The 20,536-nt window shown below is 52.4% G+C and overlaps 1 protein-coding gene across 1 annotated transcript; it reads left to right on the plus strand.

The window, feature by feature from the left end:
* Nucleotides 1-14,559: 14,559 nt before the first annotated feature.
* LOC126650010 (class II histocompatibility antigen, B-L beta chain-like) lies at nucleotides 14,560-17,240 on the plus strand (the record flags this gene model as incomplete). The annotated part of the gene is made up of 5 exons (XM_050334450.1): nucleotides 14,560-14,725; nucleotides 15,220-15,489; nucleotides 16,228-16,509; nucleotides 16,962-17,068; nucleotides 17,162-17,240. Coding segments are annotated over 5 exons (904 nt in total), but the record flags the coding sequence as incomplete, so codon positions are not given.
* Nucleotides 17,241-20,536: the final 3,296 nt, after the last annotated feature.

Consider the following 20,536-nt stretch of genomic DNA (forward strand, 5'->3'; position numbering starts at 1 on the left):
CCAAATAATCCTGTACCAAAAATCCCCCTAAAAAATGGAGAGAGTTGGGTATTCCTCGTTTTTTGGTGCAATTCCAATCCAGGTCAGCAGGGGCCGCTGTTGGATCACCGGAGGAGCAGAGCCTGCAGGGGTTCCCTGACAAGGGCAATTTTTGCCCCCCACACTGAGAAGGGCAAGAGAAAGGGGATGTTTTTGCCTCATCCAACCCTAACCCTAATTGTAACCCTATCCCTTACTCTAACCAAAAAGTTACCTAAACCCTAACCTTAACCCTAAACCTTAATCCTAAACCCTAACCCCAACCCTAACCCTAAACCCTAACCCTAATGCTAACCCTGACCCTAACCCTAACCCTATCCGTTACTGTCGTGGTTTTGCCCAGCTGGCCACCCCCTAGGGCTAAGAATGGTCTTGTCTAGGTGAATTTCCGTACAAGAAGCCAATTAATAATAATGGCCAGTCTTCGCGAGCGAAGCCAATTAAAACTCTCAGTAACGCCTTTGCTAATTATGTCCTTAAGAAAACGGAAGAGAAGGGTTGTGTCGCAGTTAAAATTAGGGGCAGCAGACATGTAGAAGAGCAGCGGGCCCAAAGAGGGCCAGACCCCACCTCCCCCGGCTTGGGGAAAGGGTTTGCGGTGGTTTGTAATTAGCAAAGGCGTTATTGAGAGTTTTAATTGGTTTGGGGAAGGTTTTGTCCCTGATGTCCGGGCACTTGGCTGGGAACCAAATCCAACCTGGGACACTTACTCTAACCCAAACATTACCTAAAACCTAACCTTAACCTAACCCTTACCCCTTATCCTAACCCTAACCCTAAAACCTAACCCTAAACGTAATCTTAAGCCTACCCGTAAACCCCAACCCCTTAATCCTAAGACAAACACAAACCCTAAATTCTAAACCCTGACCATAACCCCTAACCTTAACCTTAAAATCTAAGCCTATGCCTAAGCCTAAGCCTAACCCTAAACCCTTACCCTAAGCCAAACCCTAAACCCTAACCCTAACCCTAACTCTAATGAAAGGGACATTGTTGACATCACTGGGGACGAGTGACATCACAGGGGATTGGTGGAAACAAAGAGACAGCTGTGATGTCACAGGGACACCGGTGACATCACAAGTACATGGTTGACATTAAAGAGACATCAGTGACCTCACTGGGGATATTGGTGACATCACAGGGGACAGTGGTGACATCACAGGGACATGGGTGACATCATTGGGTACCAGTGACATCACAGGGGACTGTGAAAAACAAAGGGACAGGCATGGTATCACAGGGACATCGGTGACATCACAGCGGTCTGGTGACATCACAAGGATATCGGTGACATCATAGGGACAAGGTGCCACCTCTGGTTACAGTGGTGACACCACAGGGACAGCTGTGACACCACTGGGGACCAGTGAAATCAAAGGCGACAGTCAGGATGTCACAGGGACATTGGTGGCATGAAAAGGGTCTGGTGACATCACAGGGACACGGGTGACATAACTGAGGACCAGTGACATCACAGGTGACTGGTGAAAACAATAGGACAGTGGTGATGTCACAGTGACATTGGTGACATCAATGGGGACATGGTGACTTCACAAAGACAAGGGTGACATTATAGAGACAGCAGTGACATCATCGGGGACACAGGGGATAGTGGTGACATCACACAGACATTGGTGATATCAGTGGGGACCAGTGACATTCCAGGAGACTGAAGACAAGAAAGGGACAGCTGCAATTTCACAGGGACATCACTGACATCAAAGGGGTCTGGTGACATCACAGGGACATTAGTGACATCATGGGGACATGGTGCCACCACTGGGGACAGTGGTGACACCATGGGGACAATTGTGACACCACTGGGGACCAGTGAAATCAAAGGCGACAGTCGGGATGTCACAGGGACATTGGTGACATGAAAGGAGTCTGATGACATCACAGGGACATGGGTGACATCACTGACGACCAGTGACATCACAGATAACTGGTGAAAACAATAGGACAGTAGGGATGTCACAGTGACATTGGTGACATCAATGGGGACATGGTGACTTCACAAAGACAAGGGTGACATTACAGAGAGAGCAGTGACATCATCAGGGACACAGGGGACAGTGATGACATCACATGGACATTGGTGATATCAGTGGGGACCAGTGACATCCCAGGGGACTGGTGACAAGAAAGGGAAAGCTGTGATGTCACAGAGACATCTCTGACATCAAAGGGGTTTGGTGACATCACAGAGACAGAAGTGACATCATTGGGGACCAGTGACATCACAGGGGACTGGTGACAAGAAAGGGACAGTCGTGATGTCACAGGGACATTGGTGATATCACAGGGGATTTTAGTGACTTCAAAAGGACAGGGGTGACATCACAGTGACACCAGTGAAAACGTCGGGGACATTGGTGACATCAGAGTGGACAGAGGTGACATCACAGGAAAGTCAGTGATATCATTGGGTTCAGTGACATCACAGGGGAGTGTTGAGAGCACAGGGACAGTCATGATGGCACAAAGACATCTGTGACATTACAGGGATCTGATAACATCACAGGGACATTGGTGACATCCTAGGGATGTGGTGGCACTGCTGGGGACAGTGGTGATATCACATAGAAAGAAGTGACATCACTGGGGACCAGTGGCATCACAGAGGACTGCTGTCTACAAAGGGACAGCTGTGATGTCCCAGGGACATCACTACCATCGGTGACATGATGGGGAAGTGGTGCCACTGCTTGGCACAGTGGTGACATCAGAGAGACAGTAGGACATCATTAGGGACATTGTTGACATCAGAAGGGACAGTGATGACACCACAGAGACACTAGTGACATTAACGATGACATCTTTGATATCACAGGGGACATCAGTGGCTTCACAAGGCCAGGGCTGACATCACAGAGACAGCAGTGACATCATTGGGGACATTGGTGACATCACAGGGGGCAGTGGTGACATCACTGAGACAACAGGGACATCACTGGGGATCAGTGACATCAGAGTGATGACAGAGGGACAGCAGTGATGTCACAGGGACATCAGTGACATCAAAGGGGTCTGGTGACATCACAGGGAAATGGTGGCACTGCTGGGGACAGTGGTGAAATCACAGTGAGAGCAGTGACATTACTGGGGACCAGTGACCAGGAGAATGTGGACAACAAAGGGAGAGCTGTGATGTCACAGGGACAAATTCACAAGGAGAGGGTTGGCATCATAGAGACACCAGTGATATCATCAGGGACAGAGGTGACATCACAGGGACAGCAGAGAAATCATTGGGGACCAGTGACATCATAGAGGACTGGTGACAAAAAAGGAAAGCCCTGATGTCACAGGGAAATCAGTGACCCCAGGGGGACATGGAGCCACTGCTGGGGCAGTGGTGACAATACAGAGACAGCAGTGACATCATTGGAAACCAATGACAAAACAGGGGACTGGTGACAACAATGGGAAAGCCGTGATGTCACAGGGACATCGGTGACATCACAGAGGTCACTGATGACTTCATAAGGAGGAGGGTGACAATACATAGACAGCAGTGGCATCATGGGGGATATTGGTGACACCACAGAGGACACTGGTGACTTCACACAGACATTGGTGATATCACTGGGGACCAGTGACATCCTGTCACAGGGACATCAATGACATCAAAGGCATCTTGTGACATCACAGGGACATTGGTGTCCCCAGCGGGGACATGGTGCCACCACTGGGGACAGTGGTGACAAAGACAGAATTTACATCATTGGGGACCAGTGATGTCACAGGGGACTGTTCACAACAAAGGGACATCCGTGACGGCACAAAGCCATCGGTGACATCAAAGGTGTCTGGTGACATCAGAGGGATATCGGGGACATCATAGAGACATGGTGGCACTGCTGGGGACAGTAGTGAAATCACAAAGACAGCAGTGACATCATTGTTGACCAGTGACATCACAGGGGACTGTTTTTAGCAAAGGGAAAGCTGTGATGTCACAGAGACTTTGGTGACATCACTGGGGGTGGAGGTGAACACAAAGAGACACCAGTGATATCATTGGGGACATTGGTGACATTACAGGGGACAGTGGTGACATCACACAGACATGGGTGATATCACTGGGGAGCAGTGACATCCCAGCAGACTGGTGACAAGAAAGGGAATCCTGTGATGTCACAGGGACATCACTGACATCGGTGACATCACTGGGACATGGTGTCACAGCTCAGCACAGTGGTGACATCACAGTGACAGCAGAACATCTGTGGGGACATTGTTGACATCACATTGGACAGTGATGACACCACAGAGACACCAGTGACGTCAATGGGGACATCTGTGACATCACAGGGGAAAACGATGACTTCACAAGGACAGGGTTGACATCACAGACACCAGTTATATTATTGGTGTCACTGGTTATCGGTGACTTCACAAAGACAGGGGTGACATCACAGAGACACCAGTGACATCACTGGGGACATGGGTGACATCACCAGGGATCAGTGACATCACATGGGACTGTTGACAATAAAGGGACACCTGTGATGTCACAGGGAGATCGTTTACATCACAGGGGACATCAGTGACATCACAGGGGACATCAGTGACTCCACAAGGCCAGGATGACATCACAGAGACACCAGTGACATCATCAGTGACACCTGTGACATCATAGGGGACAGTGGTGACATCACAAGGCCAGGTGTGACATCACAGAGACACCACTGACATTATTGGTTACACTGGTGGCATTACAGGGGATAATGGTGACATCACAGGGACATTGGTGACATCACTGAGGACCAGTGGCCTCACAGAGGACTGTTGACAACAAAGGGAAAGACGTGATTTCACAGGGTTATCGGTGGCATCACAGGGGACCATGGTGACATCACAGAGACACCAGTGACATCATTGGGGACATTGGTGCCATCACAGGGGACACTGGTCACATCCCAGGGGACAGTGGTGACATCACAGAGACAGCAGGGACCTCACTGGGGACCAGTGACATCAGAGTGACAACAGAGGGACAGCAGTGATTTCACAAAGAAAGTGGTGACATGAAAAGTGTCTGGTGACATCACAGGGACATTGGTCACATCACAGGGACATGGTGGCACTACTGGGACACCATTGACATCACTTGAGACCAGTGACATCACAGGGGACTGCTTACAGCAATGGGAAAGCTGTGATGTCACAGGAACATTGGTGACACCACAGGGGGTGGAGGTGACAACACAGAGGCATCAGTGACATCACAGGGGACCTGGGATAACAACACAGAGACACCAGTGATATCATGGGGGACATTGGTGACATCACAGGGGAGAGTGGTGACATCACAGGGACAGCAGTGACATCATTGTAGACCAGTGACATCACAGAAGACTGGTGAAAACAAAGGGGCAGCCATGATCTTCCAAGGACATCAGTGACATCACTGGGGACATCGGTGACTTCACAAGGACAGGAGTGACATCGCAGAGATACCAGTGATGTCATCGGTGACACTGGTGACATCACAGGGACAGCAGTGACATCATTTGCTCCAGTGATGTCACAGGGCACTGGTGACAACAAAAGGACAGCTGTGATATAAAGTGCACATTGATGACATCATTGGGGACATTGGTGACTTCACAAGGACAAGGGTGACATCACAAAGACACCATGATAACATCGGTAGGTGACACTGTGATATCACAGGGACATCCATGACATCACTGAGGACTAGTGACCTCACAGTGGAATGGTGACAACAAAGGAATAGCTGTGATATCACAGTGACATTGATGACATCACTGGGGACATTGGTGACTTCATAAGGACACGGGTGATATTAAAGAGACAGCAGTGACATCATCAGGGACATTAATGACATCACAGGGGTCTGGTAACATTACAGGGATATCAGTGACATCAAGGGGACATGGTGCCACCACTGGGGACAATTTTGACATCACAGGGAGAGCAGTGACATCAAAGGGTACATCGGTGACTTCACAAGGACATGGGTGACATCACAGAGAGACCAGTGATATCAGTAGGGACTGGTGACAAGAAAGGGACATCGGTGCCATCACAGGGGACGGTGGTTACATCATAGAGACAGCAGTGACATCATTAAAGATCATTGACATCACAGGTGACTGATGACAATGAAAGGATAACTGTGATGTCACAGACATAACAGTGATGTCACAGGGGTCTGGTGACATCACAGGGACAGCAGTGACATCACTGGGGAGCAGTGACACCACAGGGGACTGGTGACAATGAAAAAATATCTGTGAGGTCACAGGGAAATCAGAGACATTAAAAAGAACATTGGTGACTTCACAAGGGAAGGGGTGAAATTACAGAGACAACAATGACATCATCGAGGATATTGGTGACATCACAGGGACATGGGTGACATCACTGGGGACCAGTGACATCACAGATGACTGTTGACAACAAAGGGAAAGCAGTGATGTCACATGGACATAGGTGACATCAAAGGGGACATCGGTGACTTCACAAGCACAAGAATGACATGACAGAGACACCAGTGACATCATTGGAGACATTGCTGACATCACAGGGGACAGCAACAACATCGGGGCGCATGAGTGATATCATTGGGGTCAGTGACATCACAGAGGACTGGTCACAAGAAAGGGACAGTCGTGATATCACAGGGACATCGGTGAAATCACAGGGGTCTGGTGACATCACAGGGACATGGGTCACATCACAGGGACATGATGCCACCAGTGGGCACAGTGGTGGAATCATAAGGACAGCAGTGAAATCACTGGGGACGAGTGAGGTCACAGGAGACAGGTGACAACAAAGAGACAGTCGTGATGTCACAAGGACATTGGTGACATCACATGGGACGTAGGCGACTTCACCAGTACAGGAGTGACATCACAGAGACACCATTTATATCATTGGGGACATTGCTGACATCACAAGGGCCAATGGTGACATCACAGGACACTGGTGAAATCACAAAGGACTGGTGACATTACAGGAACATTGGAGAAATCACAGGGACAAGGTGCCACCGCTGATAGCAGTGGTGGCATAAGAGGGACCGCAGTGATATCATTGGGGACCAGTGACATCACAGGGGACTAATGAGAACAAAGGCTAAGCCCTGTTGTCACAGGGACATTGCTGACATCACAGGGGACATCAGTGAAATCACAAGGACAGGGGTGACATCACAGAGACACCAGTGACATCATCTGGTACATTGCTGACATCACAGGGGACACTGGGGACATCACAGGGACATTGGAGAACTCATTGTGGAACAGTGAAATTACAGGGGAATGGTGAAAACAAGGGGACAGCAGCGATGTCACAGGGACATCAATGACATCACAGGGACAGGGATGAAATCACAGAGACAGCAGTGACATCACTGAGGACCAGTGACATCATGGGGGACTGGTGAAAACAAAGGGACAGCAATGATGTCACAGGGACATCGGTGACCTCACGGGGACATGGTGCCACCACTGGGGACAGTAGTGACATCACAGGGATAACAATGACATCACTGGGAACCAGTGATGTCACAGGGGACTGTTGTCAGCAAAGGGACAGTCGTGATGTCACAGGGACATTGGTGGTGACATCACAGGGGACTTCAGTGACTTCGCAAGGTCAAGGTTGAAATCACAGTGACATCGGTGACATCATCAGCGTCATTGTTGACATTGTTGACAGGGGACAGTGGTGACATCACAGGGAGATTGGTGACATCAGTGGAAACCAGTGACATCACAGGGAACTGTTGACAGCAAAGGGACAGCTGTAATGTCAGAGGGACATCACTGACATCGATGACATGACGGGGATGTGGTGCCATGGCTCGGCACAGTGGTGACATCACAGAGACAGCAGGACATCACTAGAGATATTGTTGTCATTACAGGGGACAGTGATGACACCACAGAGACACCAGTGACATCAGTGGGGACACCTGTGTCATCACAGCCGACACCGGTTATTTCACAAGGCAAGGCGTGACATCACAGGGACATGGGTGACATCACTGGGGATCAATGACATCACGGGGGACTGGTGACAACAACTGGGTAACCGTGATGTCACATGGACATCAGTGACATCAGAGTGGACAGTGGTGACTTCACAAGGACAGTGGTGACATCACAGAGACACCAGTGACATCACAGTGGACAGTGATGACATCATGGTGACAACTGTGACATCACTGGGGACACAGGGATCACCCCTGGGACACCATTGACATCACAGGGGACAGTGGTGACACCCATGAGGACAGCAGTGATATCACTGGAGACCAGTGACATCACAGGGACCTGGTGCCACTGCTGGGGTCAGTGGTGACAACACAGAGACTTCAGTGAAATCATTGGGGAACAGTGACATCGCTGGGGAGAGTGGTAACTTCACATGGGACGGCCATAAAATCACTGGGGACACAGGGACCACCCCTGGGGACAGTAGTGACATCACTGTAGATCACTGACATCACAAGTTTCTGGTGACATCACAGGGACATTGCTGACATCACAGGGACAGCAGTGACATCACTGGGGAAATCAGTGACATCACTGGGACATGGTCCATGACTGTTGCAGCCACTGCTGTCAGACAGGTGGGCCATCCCTTGCTGACTCCATCCCACTGTTTGCAGTCGAACTCGGCCCTCCCGGATGGCCCTGTTTGGTGGCCCAAGACCCCCAAAGCCATTCCTTGACGTTCATGGCACAACAACCAAAAAGGCTTCGTCCCGTCAGGCAAAGCCAACACCGGAGCCCTCCTGAGCTCCCGCTTCAGGCCTTTGAAGGCCTCGTCTGTCTCAGGGCTCCACATGATGTTCTTTTGGGTTCTTTTCAGCAGGTCCTAGAAAGGCTTTACAAGTCCTCCCTACTGATAGAGCCATAAACTACACCAACCTGTCATTCCTAGAAAGGCTTGGAGATCTCTCCCTGTTTCTGGGCTGGGTGTCTGGCAGATGTTTCCTTTCTTGCTGTTCCCAGGGAACATTGCCCACTGGAGACTTCACACCCCAGGTACACCACTTTCTCTTGCACCAGCCGTGCTTTCTGTTGGGAAACTCGGTAATCATTTAAACCCAAGAAGTTTAACAGACAGATTGTCCACTGCACACTCACTTCTTCTGTTCCGGTCGCTATTAACAAGTCATCTCCATATTGCAGAAGAACGCCATCTGCCAGTGGCTGCTGCCATTGTTCCAGCTCTTGGACTGGCTGGTCACTGAACAAAGGGGGACTATTTTTAAATTTCTGTGGGAAGACTGTCCAACTTCATTGCATCTTTCTCCCACTATGGACAGATTCCCACACCAAAGCAAAAATCTTCTGACTTTCCTGAGCTAGGGGTACACAGAAAAAGGCATCTTTTAAATCTAACACAGTGAATCCAATCAAATTCTCTCTCAATTTTGTTAGAAGTGTATAGGGGTTTGTTACCACGGGGTATAAGGTTGTAGGTATCTCATTTACTCCGCTTAAATCCTGAACTAGTCTATAAGTTCCAGTTGGTTTCTTAACTGGGAGAATTGGGGTGTTAAAGTCTGATTTACACTCTATTAGAAGTCCCAACTTCAAAAGATTCCACTTATTGCTTCAATTCCTTTTCTGCCTTCTAACCTCAATGGATATTGTTTCCTGACTACTGGCTTTGCTCCTGGTAATAACTCTATCTGATTAGGAGTTGCCTTTTTTGATTTACTGGGTACATCTGCAGCCCATACCAAGGAATAGACTCCATCTAAAATTTGACTGATATTTGGATTGTTTTACTCTGGCTTTATGCAGCTCAGGACCAATCTCAGGGCTGCTATTAATTGTTACCTGAAATTCCAGTTTACCTTTTTCAAACTTAATCACAGTTCCCAGGTTTTCCATCAAATCTCTACCCAACAGAGGCTTTGGGGAATTAAGCAGATCTAAAAATTGATGAATTATTATTTTTTCCCAACGTTGTACTGGAGGGTTTCAGAAAGAAAACTTTTTCTGACTGACCTGTTACTCCCATGACTTGAACAAATTTATCTTTTTAGGCACTAGTTCTTGGTTTAGAACCAAAAATGTGGCTCCAGTGTCGATCCAAAAGTCTAATTCTTTTTCACCTTCCCCTTGTTCCATTTTAACCAGTGAGTCTGCCAGGGAATAACTCACCGGTCCCCTCATTCCCTGGTCTGATGAGCAATGACAGCTCCTCCTGGGTTGCCATTTGCCAATGTGGGGCAATCCCGTTTCCAGTGTCCCTCCTGCATGCTATAGGCACATTGATTTTGTCCCACTCTTGCTTGTTGAAAAGGTGAGCCCCCTCTTCCTCACATTGCCTGCCCTCTGCCACCACCCCTAATATTTGAATTCGGAATTAAAGCAGCAACCACAAGCTTTGTAAGTTCTCTATCTTGTCTTTTCTCCCTGTTGTTGTGAACTTTTCAGGCTTCATTCATTAACACCTTGTAACATGGTGAGTTCGAAAGGATGCCAAGATTGAAAACCAAGACACTGCTTAGAGCTCAACAATAAACCCAATATTTATTACAGAAAGTGGTCAAGTAAACGGGAACCCGAGAGACAGGAAAGGAGAAGAGTGAACTAAGCCCTCAGGGAAACCCCCACTCACTCAGGTGTGTTTTACGAGGTTCTCTTACTCATCCCAGGAGAACCAGAATTCCCCACAGCAGAGGCTGCATCCTCGGAGGGTCAGCAGGCTCACAAAGATAGCGGTGTCTCCACAAAAGGCAGCGTTGTCCTTCCTGTGAAGCTTGAGAGCCCACAGCACGAGCCACCTGCATTTTTATCCACTTAGCCAGTGACGTCTCCCTGGGCCGGTGTGGCAGCACCGCCCAGCCAGAGGCCCTCGGTCCCTGCCCCATTCTGTGAGTGCCCCCCTTCAGCCATGCGGGAGAACGTGGGGATTCCCCTCGCACTTGCGCTGTTTCACTCAAGGGCTCTGATCTATTTGGGTCTGGGGGCTTTACTTCATCCTCTCCTCTTCGGTTTCCCCTTCAAATGTCCTCTACAAACAACCAGCCGATCACAGAACACCAATTAAAACAGTTTATACAAGAAACTCTCTCTCCAAGGATGAAGTTCCCGTTTATCAGTGAACTTGACAGGCAAAGAACAAAACTTTTGCAGGTGGCTGGGCCAAACACAGACCAACAAATACCAACAATCACTGATACACCTGCCCTGATTTCTGTGTTGAAGATACTTCTTCAGCCCTTCTCTGGAGCTGCAGGGGCAGTGCCTGTGTGCAGAGCTGGAGGGAAGAGACTCCCAGCACAGCAGCACAGCCAGGACAAGGGCACTTGTTCTTTCCACATCTCAGCTTTGGGAAAGGATGGGGAAGGTTGGGAAAGGTGTTAACAGGGTGGTTTTGCCTGAGGTGTTAAACATGGGAGCGGGTCTATCTTCACAATTCCCAAGAGAAGAGATGGCAGAAAGCTGCCCTGCAGGTTGTATTTGAAGGAAGAGGAAAAGAGACCGAGGGGAAGGGGTTTCTTTCCTGGAGGGCAGGGCTGTCTTTCGCTTACAGGAGCCCCGTGCTGGAATTGTCAGTCCGACTGCCAAATTGGAATCTGGACATAGATTCCTGTCAGACAAAAGGTGCAAGGACAGAAAGCTCTTGCTGCCCATGGAGTGCCCAGAGTGGCCCACCAACTGCACCTGAAACCCGAAGGTTACAGGCTCTGTTTCATGGGGGAAAGGCCGTGACTTCCCAAAGAGTCCCATGGCAGATGGGTGGGGCTGCACTGTGGGGTTGTGGGGCGTTGGTTTTTTGGTTTCCAGGGGCTATTCCAGGATGGAGAGGATGGGCTGGGACATCCTAAAGGGGGACATGGGTGGGGCTGCATTCTGACCTTGTGGGGTGTTGGTTCTTTGGTTGCCAAGGGCTATTCCAGAACAGAGAGGGTGGGCTGTGACATCACAAAAGGGCCTCAAGCACATGGATTGGTTTAGTGGGTTGACCCTGGCTGGATTTCAAGCACCCACTAAAAGCCACTACCTCCCCCTCCCTCTGCAACTCCACAGAGGAGAGAAAAAAAAACAGTTGAGGATTCCTGAGCAGAGATAAGGGTGGGGAGAAAGTCACTTACTAATAGGTAGACCAGACTCAAAGTAGGGATAGTACTTAAATTTATTACTGACAGGATAAAAGCCAAAGAGTGAAAAATAAAACCGTTGGAAAAACACCTTCCCCCCACCCCTCCTTCCACCTTTTCCCTCCTCCCCCCAGCGGTGTAGTGGGACGGGATGGAGGTTACAGTCAGTTGTTGTTTCTGTCACTGCTCAGGGAGAGGAGTTGGATCCTTCCCTGCTCCCCTGGGGTCCCTCCCACGGGAGACAGTCCTGGATGGACCTCTCCAGTGAGTCCATCCCTCGGGCAGCAGCTCTTCCCACCCTGCTGTCCCGTGGATCCCTCCTCCATGGGGTCAGTCCTTCAGGGATGAGCTGACCCGGCGTGGGTCCCCCACAGGGGCCATGAGTCCTGCCCGGGAAAAACCTGCTCCAGCCTGGGCTTCCCTCTGCATGGGCTGCAGGTCCCTGCCAGGACCTGCTCCATCCTGGGCCTGCCCCGGGGTCACAGCCTCCTTCCTGCATCCCCCTGCTCCAGCGTGGGAGCCTCCAGGGGCTGCAGGGGGGTCTCTGCACCCCGATGCTCCCCCATGGACTGCAGGGCCTGGAACACCTCCTGCCCCTCCTTCTGCCCCACCCTTGGGGTCTGCATTGCTGTTCCCACGTTCCCACTCTGCTCTTCCCTGGCTGCAATTCCTTCTGGCCCTAAATCTGTTCTCCCAGAGCTGTTCCTGATGCTCCTGATGGGCTCGGCCTTGGCCAGTGGCACCAAGTCCATCCTGGAGCAGCTGGCATTGGCTCCACAGGGCAGGGAAAGCTTCTGGCAGCTTCCAACAGAAACCACCCCTGGAGCCCCCCCCACTACCAAAACCCACCCATAGAAACCCCTGACACCCAGTGACTTCCACTTGCCCCAGTTCCCATCAGTGTGATCCCAGTCACTCCCAGTTCATGCCAGTTGCCTCCAGCGTGCACCCTGTCACTCCCAGTTGCTTCCAGCATGATCCCAGTTGCTCCAAGAATGTTCCCACTTGGCTTCCAGCACGGCTCCACTGGCTCCCAGTTCCCCTCTGCATAGTTCCAGTCACTCCCAGTTTGATCCTGGTCCCTTACAGTCACTCCCACTATGATCCCAGTCACTCCCAGTCACTCCCAGCTGGATCCCAGTTGCCCCCAAGGTGGTCCCAGTTGCTCCCAGCCCCACCCAGGATGGTTCCTTTCCCTCTCAGGGACTCCCAGTCTGAGCCCAGGATGGCCCCAGGGTCTGTCAGGCACTGCCTGGATGATGCCATTCTCTCTCTGCATGATTCCAGTTCCTCCCAGTATGATCCCAGTATGAGTCCAGTCATCCACTAGTATGATCCCAGGAACTTCCAGACACTTCCACTAGGAAGCCAGTTTGATCCCACTCATCCCCAGTATGGCTGCAGTCCCTCCCACACACTCCCAGTATTATTGCAGTCACTCCCAGTATGATCCCATTATGACTCCAGCAAGGGCCCAGGTGCTCCCAGTATGATCCCAGTTGCCCCAGTTCTGGTCCCGCTGGATCCAGTCCATGTCTGGGTCTATCCCGGTGTCCCCCTGTCCCCCCACCCCCGGTGTCACCCCCTTTTCTCTCCCCACAGAGCTCCTGAGCAGGCGCCGGCCGCAGCCCCTCCCCATGGTCTCGGACCCAGCCGGGACCCCTCAGTCCATCCCCACCCAGAGTTTGAGGGGGTCGTGTGTGTCCCCCGGCCCTGTTTTTGATCTCACATCAGCTGCCTGCTGCTCCCAGTGCTCCCAGTAAAGCTTCCCAGTACTCTGCAGTCCTGATTATTGGTGGGGATTGGGGGAGCTCTGAAATCCTGGGCACGGAGGGAGGGGGGGGGGAGGGTTTGGGCACTCCCAGACTCCCAAATCCCGTGAACAGGGGGAGATTTGGCACCCTCGGTGGCTCAGAACCTCATTCCCACATATCTAGGTCACCCCAAAGCCAAGTTCCAGGAATCCGGGACCAATCAAAACCCACCCCGAACCCCACAAACCGCAGGCAGAGTCATCCCCAGCAGCAGCCAGTGGGAGCGAGCGCTGCTGGATCGTCATCAGTTGCTGGGCAGACCCGGCTCAAACTGAGCCATCACCGAGATCAGCAAATCGACTCGTTTGGGGGACACGTCGGAGCTCCGGGACACTAGATCCCCGTTTTTTGGTTCAGCTGAGCTCCGGGACCTCTGGATGCCCATTTTTGGGCGCCTCTGAGCTCCCACCTCCCCCGCACCCCACGGATCCCTCGGGAACTCCCCACCCCCGGGGCTGCAGCGCCTCAAACGACCTTCAGCCAATCAAAAAGCGTTGGCCCATCCTGCGACCAATCAGAGTGCGTCTTTCTGATGACTCATCAGTTGCCGGGATAACGCGACGCTAAACGAGCCCCCAACTTTACCTTAAGCCAATCAGAGCGCGTCCAAAACACCCCAAAACGGCCCCGCCCGGCTGGTTTTGGGGTGTCAGCACCTTCCTGGCGCTGGGGATGGAGCGTGTGTGGGGAGCTGGGGCCGTACTGGTGGTACTGGTGGTGCTGGGAGCCCCCCCGGCTGCAGGCGAGGAGCTCTCGGGTGAGCGTGGGGGGCGGGAAGGGACGAAAGGGGGGATAAAAGAGGGGATGGGAGCCACAAAAGTGAGTGTGTGGGGGGGGTTGGAACCCCCGGTTTTAGTGGGAGGAGAGTGGGAGCCCCAAACTTAGAAAGGTGGGGGTCTGGGGATTAGGAGGAGGGGGGGAGAGGGGGAAAAGGGGGTGGGAGAGCAGGAAGAGGGGTGCCATGGGGGTCCCTCGCTTTACCCCATCACTGGAGCCCTGCAGCGGTTCACTGGGGCTCTGGGGGTGTGGTCGGATCCGCACTGGGGGGTCCCCAACCCCCCTGTCCATCCCCGGCGAGCTGATGGGGGGGTTGCCCCCCCCAGCCAAGAGCCGGTGCTGCGGCAGGCGTGGGGCAGAGGGGGATGGGAAAGGGGGATCCGGAGTCTTCTGAGCTCCCAACCTGCTGTGGGGGGCTGGGGGCTGGAGGGGAGTAACACGAGGCACCCCCTGACCCGTGTCCTGCACACACAGGGGTGTTCCAGGAGATGTTTAAATTCGAGTGTCACTTCATCAACAGCACCGAGCGGGTGAGGGTGGTGGTGAGGAACATCTACAACCGGCAGCAGTATGCCCACTTCGACAGCGATGTGGGGGTCTATGTGGGAGACACCCCGGATGGGGAGAAGGCGGCCAGGTACTGGAACAGCATACAGGAAAGGCTGGAGTACCTGCGGGCTTTGGTGGACACGGTGTGCCGGCCCAACTACGAGGGGTTCACCCCGTTCAGTGTGGAGAGGAGAGGTGAGCGCGGGGCAGAGCAGGTGCCCTCGGGAATTCCCCTGTCCCAGGAACGACCCTGGAGCCCCTGAAACCCTCCCTGGGAATCACCCCAGACCCCTCAGCCCTCCCTGTGCCCATCCCCGTGGCCTTTTGCCCCATCCCAGTTCCTCTCAGTCCATCCCAATCTCTCCCAGTGCCCCTCAGTCCATCCAGGTCTCTTCCAGTGCCCCCAATCCATTCTGATCCGTTCCACTTTTTCCCAGTGTCCCCTAATCCATCCCAGTCTCTCCCAGTGTCCCCCTCCTCGCGTCTCCACCCCGCTGCTGCCACAGAGCTTCCGCCCTTCAGCCAATCGGAGCGCGTCTCTCCGATGACTCATCAGTTGCCGGGCAGATCCACAGCGCAGAGTTGCCTGTCCAGGACACAGCCTCCCAGTCCCGCTCGGGTCCTTCCCAGTCCATCCCAGTCCATCCCAGTCGCTCCCAGTCATTCCCATTACCTCTCACTCCACTCCCAGACCCTCTCAGTCCATTCCCAGTCGTTCTCAGTTCACTCCCACATCTCCCAATTCTCTCCCCAGTGACCCTCCCGGCCCATCCCCTTCTACCCCAGTCCATTCCCACTGCCATCCCAGTCCCTCCCACTGCCATCCCAGTCCCTCCCAGTGCCATCCAAACCCCTACCAATGTCCTACAAGCCCTCCACCCTCTCTCCCCAGTGCCCCCCAGCTCATCCCAGTGTCCCCCCCATCTCTCCCAGTGCCCCCCAGCGTGTCCATCTCGCTGATGCCCTCCAGCTCCCCGCCCGGCCCCAGCCGCCTGCTCTGCTCCGTGATGGATTTCTACCCTGCACCGGTGCAGGTGAGGTGGTTCCAGGATGGGCAGGAGCTGCCGGAGCACGTGGTGGCCACCGACGTGGTCCCCAACGGGGACTGGACCTACCAGGTGCTGGTGATGCTGGAAATCCCCCCCCAGCGTGGGGTCACCTCCCCCTGCCAGGTGGAGCACGTCAGCCTGGAGCACCCCCTCAGCCGGCACTGGGGTACGGCCCGGCCCCCCCAGCATGGGGGGACACTGGCAAAGGGGGCAGGGAAGCACTGGGGACACTGGGAGGCACTTTGGGGGGCAATGCAGAGGCTGAGGAGGAGATTGGGGTGTCCTGGCAGGGCTGAGAGGGGCTTTGGGGAGTCGTGGGAGAGACGGGAGGGATGGGAGGGAGGTTGGGGAGGGGCTTAGAATGACTGGGAGGGGGTTGGGAAGTTCTGGGAGGGCTTAAAAGGGACTGGGAGGGGTTCAGGAGAGTCCTGGGGATGATGGGAGGGGGGTTGCAGGATCTCAAAGGGGATGGGAGGGGCTTTGTGGGATCCCCGAGGGACTGGGAAGAGGTTTCAGGGGATGCTGGGTGGGCTGGGGGAGACCAGGACAAGGTTTTCAGGGGGTCCCGAGTGGTCTATGGTAGGTTTAGGGGGTCCTGACCCACCCGGCTCCCCCCAGAGTTGCCACAGGACACTGTCCACAGCAAGATCCTGGTGGGGGTCAGGGGCTTCGTGTTGGGTTTGGTTTTCCTGGCACTGGGGCTCAGCTTCTACCTGCGGGAGAAGGTAAAGGGGGGTCCCCGGAGGTCGTGTCCCCCCTTCCCCAGAGCATGTGAGCCCCCCCAGCCCACTGTCACCCTCTTTTCTCTCCCCACAGAGCTCCTGAACTGGTGGCGGCCGCAGCCCCTCCCCATTGCCTCGGGCCCAGCCTGGACCCCCCAGTCCATCCCCACCCGGAGTTTGGGCAGGTCGTGTGTCCCCCCCGGCCCTGCTTTTGTTCTCACACCAGCCACCTGCTGCTCCCAGTGCTCCCAGTAAAGCTTCCCAGTTCTCTGCAGTCCTGGTGTTGAAGGGCAGGTGCCCTCCCAAAGCCCCCCCAGAATCAGCTTATGCAAGTTGTACAATGGTTGGCACCCGTTGCCTTTCTGCTTCCAGGAGTGTGTATTTTTCTGCCATGTCTGGTACAATGTTTTTGCAGCTTAATGGCTCAAATTGTATCTGTTTTTTTAAAGAAAAAGGGGTAAGTGTAGGGATTTTTAGTGCTAATATAGAGGATATGCTGCAGCTGTAAGAACATAATCTTATGTTGCTAACTAGAGGATATGCTGCTATGAGAAATAATCTTATGCTGCAATTGTGAAAACATGCTCTGTTGTTCTGATGGGCTTTTGATGGTACCAGGATGTGAAAGATCTACCGAGAGAAGCAGTAGCAAAACCAGATATAGAAAACAGGGTCCCAGTACCGGCTATCAGAGTGGGAAAGGACATAAAGAATGTTAAAGAAACAGAGCTGATAGAAGAGTATTGTTAGAAAACTGGATCAAAGACTGCTGCTTGATTTCAATCAACGGCGCTCTCTGATCATCACATTGGTGTGCTGAGTCGTCCGTGCTCGCATGAAAACCCCCCAGGCAGGTGCCCTCCCAAAGGCCCCCAAACATCCCCAACATCCCCAGTCATGTCACCACCGCCCCCTGTTATGTCACTGCTCTCCCCAGTGATGTCACTGGTCCCCAGTGATGTCACTGCTGTCCCTGTGACCTCATCGCTGTCCCTTTGATGTTAGTGCTTTCCCTGTGATGTCACTGCTATCCCCAATGATGTCACCGGTCTTCTGTGATGTTACTGCTATCCCTGTGATGTCAGCAGTCTCCAGTGATGTCACTGCTTTCTCCACAGATGTCACCACTGTCCCCAAGGGTGATCCCTGTGTCCCCAAAATGTCACTGCTGTCCCTGTGTTGTCACTGCTGTCCCAAGTGGTATCACAATGTCCCCGTGATATCACTGATGTCCCTGTGATGTCATCAGACCCCTGTGAGGTCACTGTTCTCCTGTGATGTCACTGCTATAACCTCTGATGTCACCAATGTGCACAATGACATCGCTGCTGTTTCTATGATGTCACCACTGTCCTTTTGATGTCACCAATATCCCTGTGATGTCACTGGTCCCCAGTGATGTCATCGATGTCCCTGTGATGTCACCGGTGCCCTGTGATGTCACTAGTGACACTGATAATATCACTGGTGTCTCTGTGATGTCACTCCTGGCCTTGTGAAATCATCGATGTCCCCTGTGATGTCAAAGATGTCCCCATTAACATCACTGGTGTCTCTGTGGTGTCATGATTGTCCCCTGTGATGTCAACAATGTCCCCAATGATGTCCTACTGTCTCTGTGATGTTACCACTGTACCGAGCCGTGGCACCATGTTCCCATCATGTCACTGATGTCGGTGAGGTCCCTGTGACATCACGACTGTGACATCCCTTTGTTTTCAACAGTCCCCTGTGATGTCACTGGTCCCCAGTGATGTCACCCATCTCCCTGTGATGTCACCACTGTCCCCTGTGATGTCAACAATGACCCTGACGATGTCACCGGGGTCACTGTGATTTCACCCTTGTCCTTGTGAAGTCACTTAAGTCCTCTGTGATGTCACCAATGTCACCAATGTCCCTGTGACATCACAGCTGTTCCTTTGTTGTCAACAGTCCCCTGTGATGTCACTGGTTCCCAATGCCGTTACTGTCCCCAGCAGTGACACCATGTCCCCATGATGTCAATGATTTCCCTGTGACATCATGGCTGTCCTTTTTTGTTACCATCACCTGTGATGTCAGTGGGCCTGAATGATGTCACCTATGTCCCTTTGTTTTCACCATTCTCCTGTAATTTCACTGTTCCCCAATGATTTCACCGATGTCCCTGTGATGTCACCAGTGTCCCCTGTGATGTCAGCAATGTCCCAGATGATGTCACTGGTGTCTCTGTGGTGTCACCCCTGTCCTTGTGAAGTCACTGATGTCCCCTGTGATGTCACCTATGTCCCTGTGACAACAGGGCTTAGCCTTTGTTCTCATTAGTCCCCTGTGATGTCACCGGTCCCCAATGATATCACTGCCATCCCTCATGCCACCACTGACGTCAGCGCTGGTACCTTGTCCCTGTGATTTCTCCAATGTCCCTGTGATGTCAGCAGTCCTTTGTGATGTCACCAGTCCCCTGTGATGTCACCGTTGGCCCTTGTGATGTCAACAATGTCCCCAATGATATAAATGGTGTCTCTGTGATGTCACCCCTGTACTTGTGAAACCGCCTACATCCCATGTGATGTCACCAATGTCCCTGTGACATCACGGCTGTCCCTTTGTTGTCACCTGTCCCCTGAGAACTCACTGGTCCCCAGTGATGTCACTGCTGCCCATATGATTCTACCACTGTGCCCACCAGTGGCATCATGTCCCTGTGTTGTGATGTCCCTATGATGTCACCAGACCCCTGTGATTTCAACGATGTCCCTGTAACATCATGGCTGTCCCTTTCTTGTGACCAGTCACCATTACCTGTGATGTCACTGATCCCAGTGATATCACTCATGTGCCCCTGATGTCACCACTGTCCCCTGTGATGTCAACAATGTCTCCGATGATCTCCCTTGTGTCTCTGTCATGTCATCCTTGTGCTTGTGAAGTCACCGATGTCCCCTTTGATGTCACCCATGTCCATGTGACATCACTGCTTTCCCTTTGTTGTCAGCAATCCCCTGTGATGTCACTGGTTCCCAGTGATGTCATTGGTTCCCAGTGATGTCACCCATGTCACTGTGATGTCACCACTATCCCCTGTGATGTCACCAATATCCTCGATGATGTCATTGTTGTCTCTGTAATTTCACCCCTACCCTTGTGAAGTCACCAATGTCCTATTTGATGTCACTGATTTCCCTCTGACATCACAGCTATCCTTTCATTGTCACCAGTCCCCTGTCATGTCACTGGTCCCCAGTGATGTCACTGTTTTCCCTGTGGTGTCACCACTGTCCCCAGCAGTGGAACCTTGTCCCCATGATGTCACTGATGTCCCTGTGATGTCACGAGACCCCTGTGACATCACTCTTATGTCTGTGACATCACAGTTATCTTTTCATTGTCACTAGTCACCTGTGATGTCACTGGTCTGTAATGATATCACCAATGTCCCTGTGACATCACAGCCTTACCTTTATTTTCAACAGTCCCCTGTGATGT

Source organism: Myiozetetes cayanensis, unplaced genomic scaffold (assembly GCF_022539395.1).
Source record: "Myiozetetes cayanensis isolate MyiCay16 unplaced genomic scaffold, myiCay2020 scf534, whole genome shotgun sequence".
NCBI classification, from domain to species: Eukaryota; Metazoa; Chordata; class Aves; order Passeriformes; family Tyrannidae; genus Myiozetetes; species Myiozetetes cayanensis.